General features: G+C 64.0%; 1 protein-coding gene across 1 annotated transcript; it reads left to right on the top strand.

The window, feature by feature from the left end:
- Window positions 1–6: 6 nt before the first annotated feature.
- Window positions 7–6,081, top strand: MIDN (midnolin). Its single transcript, XM_005866689.2, has 8 exons — window positions 7–149; window positions 1,210–1,297; window positions 1,471–1,533; window positions 3,518–3,646; window positions 3,730–4,035; window positions 4,223–4,370; window positions 4,571–4,831; window positions 5,562–6,081. Exons 1-8 carry the CDS (start codon window positions 7–9, stop codon window positions 5,837–5,839), a joined length of 1,416 nt encoding a protein of 471 aa, XP_005866751.1. The 3' UTR covers window positions 5,840–6,081.
- Window positions 6,082–6,170: the final 89 nt, after the last annotated feature.

The following is a 6,170-nucleotide window of genomic DNA, read 5'->3' as shown; positions in this document are numbered from 1 at the left end:
GCAGCCATGAGCCTGGCCATCCACAGCACAACGGGCACTCGCTACGAGTTGTCGGTGTCCCCCGACGAGACGGTGGAGGGGCTGCGCAAGCGGCTGTCCCAGCGCCTCAAAGTGCCCAAGGAGCGCCTGGCGCTGCTCCACAAAGACACGTAGGTACCGAGCGCCGCCCTTGCCGCAGCGCACCCCTGGCCTGCTGCTCCCTATGGCCCCGGCCCCCGGACGGGAACAAAGAGCTCGCAGCTCGGGAAAGGAAGGGGGCGGCCAGACCGGGGGTGGGGGGACTGGCGCGCTCTCGGGCGCCCTCTGCTCGGCCTTGCTTGCTTCGGCCCCCTCCCCCGCCTGGGGTCGCTGCACAAAGGCTGCTGCGACGGTGCCTCCCGCTGGGCTCAGGCGACACCCCTCGCGGGACGATGGGAGCCCTGGGACGGCGCGGTGCTCCCATCTGCGGGGGTAGGGGGGCCGCTGCTGTCGCTTCCCCTGCCTGCTTCTCCGCCGGCTTCCGCATCTGCTCGGCAGCCCTCTGTGCGTCTGGCTGTCTCCTTCCACTTGCGTCTCTCTGCCCCCCTTTGTTCTCGCCACGAGCGCTCCCCTCAGCCTTCCCCTCCCCCTCCCCCATGGTATTTAAATCGCCTCCAGGCTGGGAAGCCCTCCTCCTGCTGGCCTCCGGGGACTCGCTGTGTCCATCCCCAGCGGAGGGGCCTCGGTGGGGGAGGGGCAAGAGGGGGAGGGTCTCCTTTGTCTGAACGGCGGCTGCCTACGCCAGTGAAGGAGGGAGGAGGGGGAACCCTGCCAGGCAGAGCCCCTGAAGGCTCCGTCCTGTGGCCCCACAAAGAGGAGCCCAGGACTGGAGTTCGTGAATTACCGGCAGGGCTGGCCCTGGGGTGGCTGGGAGGGTGTCACAGGGCACAGTGGGGCCCGGGTAAGGAAAAAAAAAGTGTCTTGCTGAGGTGCAAAGGGGGTGCCCCACTCCAGAGTTGGGGTTCCTTGAGAGAAGGGGTCTGAACCACTAGCATGGGGTCCCAGGACCAGATTAGTGAGCCTCGCCCCCACTTTCAGGGCCCAGGGTCTAGCGGCCAGGTAGAGATGGGGGTGGGAGGACTTCTGTCTCCCTAGCAAGCACTCCCTCGGCGTCTGCTTCCGCGTCCCTGCCTGGTCTCTGCTGTAGCCTCACCCTCTTCCTTCCTCCCCCTCCCCACCCCACCCCACCAGCCGGCTCAGTTCGGGGAAGCTGCAGGAGTTCGGCGTGGGGGATGGCAGCAAGCTGACTCTCGTGCCCACCGTGGAGGCGGGCCTCATGGTAAATGGCTGAGGAGGCCCCAACATGGGAGGGCAGCGCCCTTTCATGCCAGCATGGTCCCCCTCACACCTGTCTGGGTCCCCCCCCACCTAGCAGGGCCCTCCCAGCCCCTGTACCCAGGTGCCCAACCTAGAATGCATACTCAGGGTCTCTTCCCCTCCTTCTCTTTGTAGTCTCAGGCCTCAAGGCCAGAACAGTCTGTGATGCAGGCTCTGGAGAGCTTAACAGAGACCCAGGTGAGACTCAAGTGCCGCCCCTCCTCGCCCAGGGGCTAGCAGGCCCCGAGCCCAACCCCTCTGGAGAGCCTGGGGTTGTTTCTGTTCGGAGGAGGCCTGTGGGGAGGGGACTGGAGCTGCTCCGCCTTCTTGCCAGCTTGGCCTGGTCACCCAGCTTCCTCTTCCTCCTCCCCCCAAGCACTCACCACCTGACCTTGAGGGCCTTCTCTCCCACGGTGGCTGCCATGGGGGATGGGGGCCCAGCTTTCACAAGCCTGCCTGCGGGTGACCTTAGCCCAGGCTCCCACCCCCAGGGCCTGTGTCCCTGAGTGCCCCCCCTCCAGGGCCACTGAAGTTTCCCCAGAGCGACCTTTATAAAATTTCTGCTAGTGGGGAGAGGGAGGGGCTGGCCTGGGTGACACTCCTTCCGCCTTTCGTGACCCCATTGTGAGGGGTGGGTAGTCACCCCTCCCCCTCCTCTTTCTGGCCTTTGTTCTCTGACCCAAAAGGGGAGGGGAGGGGCGGGGTGGGGGCAACCAGGCACCCAGCGAGGCCAACACAGGATGTTAGGAAAATATTTAGTAAGCAGCCTGGAGGAAGATGAGGAGGGAGGCCTGGGCTGGCCCACACCCAGGTTCCCGGTTTTGTTGCAGCCTTTCCCCCCTCCTTTTCTCATTTTTCTGGCGGCAGGGCCTCCTCCCAGGAGGGTGACACAGGCCTCAGCTATCCGCCTGCTGCCAGGGTGGGGGAAGCAGGCTGCTGCCCTCCCCTAGAGGGGGTGGGCAGGTTCTAGGCCTCCCTGTCTGGGCTGGCCAGCCGCAGGAAACCTGCTCAGCCGCTTCCCTTCCTCCTGCCTGAGGCCCTCGCCCCCTCCCCGACATGTAGCATCCTGCCCTCACCAGCCGGCTAGTGTGGAAGAGGGGGGAGAGCAGTAGCTGGGTGGTCTGCCATCAGGAGGGGCAGCCAGGTGGGGAAGAACGGGAGTCCTGGGAGCCCCAGGGTGTCTCCTGATTTCCTGGGGCAGATGTGAACTGAGCTCCCTACTCTTGGGGGGGTGATGTGGTTGCCAGGGGGGCCCTCTGTGTTTGGTTCACATCCGCCCCGGGGTGCCTGCGAGGGAGATAGGGAGGGGGGCTGGGTGGATTGACTGGGCTCCCAGGGCTGCTCCCTGCCTGGCACCACATCATGCCTGCCCGGTTGCCCTCCCCAGGGAGGAAGTTGCGGGAGGGAGTGGGTGTTGGGGGGGTGACCCAGCTGCTCTTGGGAGCTACCCCAGGCCCTTTCTGCAAGGGGCATTTCTGGGGGTGGGGGAGGGTCATGCAGACTGGGCTGGGAGGTGGGGGCTTCTCACTGCCTGCCTCCCTCGCCTCCTCCCCAAGGCCCCCAAGCAGAGAAGGTTACGCCAGCCGCTGCCAGGGGAGAGCTGGGAGGCGGTTGTTCTGAGTCATCCAGCCTCTGTCACTTCTCAGAAACCTCCCCCCCGCACCCACCCCAGCCCGGCCCCTGGGGACAGTTCTGTGCTAGCCAGGCCCCACTGCAGACGGGTCAGAGGCACCTCACACCCTCGGTGAAGGGGGACCCCAATTGGAAGGTTCATGTGTGCGTGGGCTGTGTTCAGGCCCTGCGGGACCCTGGCTCCAGGGAACCAGTCAGGGCCCCTTCCCACAGTGACGCCTCTCTCTCAGCCTCCGCCCCGCCCAGGACAGATAAATATTTATCTTGAGAAAGCAAAGGTTAGGATGAAGAATTTGTCCGGCAATTCCACCCACTTGCTGCCCACCCCTGTGGCTTAACTGGGAGGGGGCCTGAGATAGATCTCTCATAATCATAGGCAGAGAGGATCTGGGGGTTTGAGAGGGTGGGGAAAGGTACAAGGTGAGGGTTATTTGAGGGCAGTGACCTCTGGCTAGGCCCCGCCCCCTCTGGCCTCAGTTTCCCCTTAAAAGAACCAAGCTGGCCAAGGAGGGCCAGGCCCCCCTGTCTGACCTGCCTCTGTCCCCCACAGCCCCCAGCGGCGCCCGGGCCGGGCCGGGCTGGCGGAGGCGGCTTCCGGAAATACCGATTCATTTTATTTAAGCATCCGTGGCACCGACAGGGACCCCAGAGCCCAGAGAGGGGCGGCGAGAGGCCCCAGGTCACACAGCGTGGGGGGGCCGGGCCGGGACGGGCTGGGCGCCTAGGGCTGGGACCCTGGGGTTGACGGGCCACTCTCTGCAGGTCAGTGACTTCTTGTCAGGCCGCTCACCGCTGACCTTGGCTCTTCGAGTGGGTGACCACATGATGTTCGTCCAGCTTCAACTTGCGGCCCAGCACGCCCCACTACAACACCGCCATGTGCTGGCAGCTGCAACCGCTGCCACCCGTGGGGACCCCAGCATGACCACTCCTGTGTCCTCTCCCTGCCGGCCAGTGTCCAGTACTGTCCGTGTCCCCCCAGTGCCCACCAGCCCTGCACCTGCATCCCCCTCACCTGTAACGGCCGGCTCCTTCCGTTCCCACTCAGCCCCCACCACCTGCCCCGAGGTGAGTCTGGGAAGGGCTTATCCTTCAAACCCAAAGGTGGGCTGTTTGGAGGGGGTGGAGAAGGGACTCAGAGCCCCTACTGCATGTTTTAAAGGCCATCGCTGGATCCTGGGCTGGTGGGTGGTCCCGAACCCTGAACCCCAAGGCCTTTTCTTATACCCTAAGCTATGTCCCCCTCTTCCATCAGCAGATGGACTGTTCCCCTGCTGCCAGTGCCCGGGCCAGCCCCACATCCACCCCTGGGGGCAGCCCCACCTCCCGTTCCCGAAAACCTGGTGCCATTATCGAGAGCTTCGTGAACCACGCCCCAGGGGTCTTCTCAGGGACCTTCTCTGGTAGGTGTCATGGCTTCTATGTTGTCCCAGCAGTGGTCACATGCACACACCTCAGGGGTGGGACACTCACCATCCCACTCTCAGATCGTGACCCTACAGCAGGCTGTGTGTGTCCCCAGGCGAGGGTGGGAGTCTTTGTGTCATTCTTGCCCCAGGGTCCCAGCCCTTGGGCATTCACCCAGACGCTCTGCCCCCTGTAGGCACGCTGCACCCCAACTGCCAGGACAGCAGTGGGCGGCCGCGGCGGGACATCGGCACCATCCTGCAGATCCTCAACGACCTCCTGAGCGCCACGCGGCACTACCAGGGCATGCCCCCATCACTGACCCAACTGCGTTGCCACGCCCAGTGCGCACCCGCCTCTCCCGCCTCAGACCTCACCCCAAAAACTACCTCCTGCGAGAAGCTGGTGGCCTCGGCCCCGGCCGCCCTGAGCCAGGCCCGCCTGGGCAAGCCCACGGGTGAGTGTCCAAGGCGCCCCACCCATTCTCACCGCTCAAGGCCCCTCTGTGTGCAGCTCAGAGCAGCTGACCCACCTCAGGCTGGGGAGGCACCAGCTGCCATTCGGCCTGCTCTGAAAGAGCCTGAAGAGAAGGGAGTGTGTGTTGGGGACACAAAGTGTCCTTGTGCCCTCCCGAGGGGGAGTGGGGCTCCTCCTCACATCCTCCTCAGGCACTTTCTCCAGATGGCAGGTGGAGCCTCTGTGAATGGCCGAGTCAGGCAAAGGGAGGGGGGCTGGCTTCCCCTCCTCCTCGATGGCCCCGTGTTCCCCAACTTGTTTTTACCCTATAAATCTGGAGTCTCGCAGACTGGTGATGCCACTCTGTCCAGTGGGCCCCCAGCCCAAGCCACGAAGGGGAAACAGTGGCCAGAGCTCGAGTTCCTCTGTCACAGAAGCAGCTGGAAGGGCTCGAGCTGCAGTTAATTCATGCGGTGACTGTGTCTTGAGTGCTTGTCTTGGACATGGCCCTGCCCTCACAGGGCTCACAGCTGGTGTGCTGGACTTTCAGACAAGTTTTAATAAACCCACAGCTCCCAGGAGTCTACTGGAGATTCATTCCCTGGATTCTCTCGATCAGCTCCCTCAATGGAACTAGTGTCCAGGAGGCCCTGGACTGTGCCTAATGCTGGGGGGCATTTGCTGGGGGTCCAGCCTCTCCCCGGGGGTCATGGTCATTGCTTCCTTTACAGGGGACCGGCTGCGGCAGACGGAGAACCGAGCCACCCGCTGCAAGGTGGAGCGCCTGCAGCTGCTGCTCCAGCAGAAACGGCTCCGCAGAAAGGCCCGGAGGGATGCCCGAGGCCCCTACCACTGGCCACCCAGCCGCAAGGCCGGCCGCAGCGACAGCAGCCCCGGAGGCAATGGTGGCAGCCCCAGTGAGGCTGCGGGCTTGGGCCTTGACTTCGAGGAATCCGTCTGGAAGCCAGAAGTTAACCCCGACATCAAGTCAGAGTTCGTGGTGGCCTAGAAACCTTGTCCCTCACCCCTGCCCAGGGTGGCTGAGAGCATCGCCCAGCTCAGGAGGGCAGGCAGTGGGCACTGCAGGAGGCCCCTCCCTCTTCAGCCAGCGCCCTGGTTTTTTAAAATTTTCATTTCTTACCATGGTTTTCCAAACCCTCCGTGGCCTTGGGTTCCTGCCTCCTCGGTTCAGCCTCACATCTCCCCACCTCTTCCTCTGTACCCCCACCCTCCCTCCTCAGCCACGCAGGGTCCTTCCCTGCCCACCTTCCCAAGCTCCAAATATGTAGCAGTCTGTCCAGATGGTTCAGAGCAGAAATGAGGAAGAAGCCCCCCCCCCT

Source organism: Myotis brandtii, unplaced genomic scaffold (genome assembly GCF_000412655.1).
Source record: "Myotis brandtii unplaced genomic scaffold, ASM41265v1 scaffold236, whole genome shotgun sequence".
Classification (NCBI taxonomy): domain Eukaryota; kingdom Metazoa; phylum Chordata; class Mammalia; order Chiroptera; family Vespertilionidae; genus Myotis; species Myotis brandtii.
The sequence above is the reverse complement of the archived record's forward strand: the minus strand, read 5'-3'. Positions and strand labels throughout refer to the sequence as shown.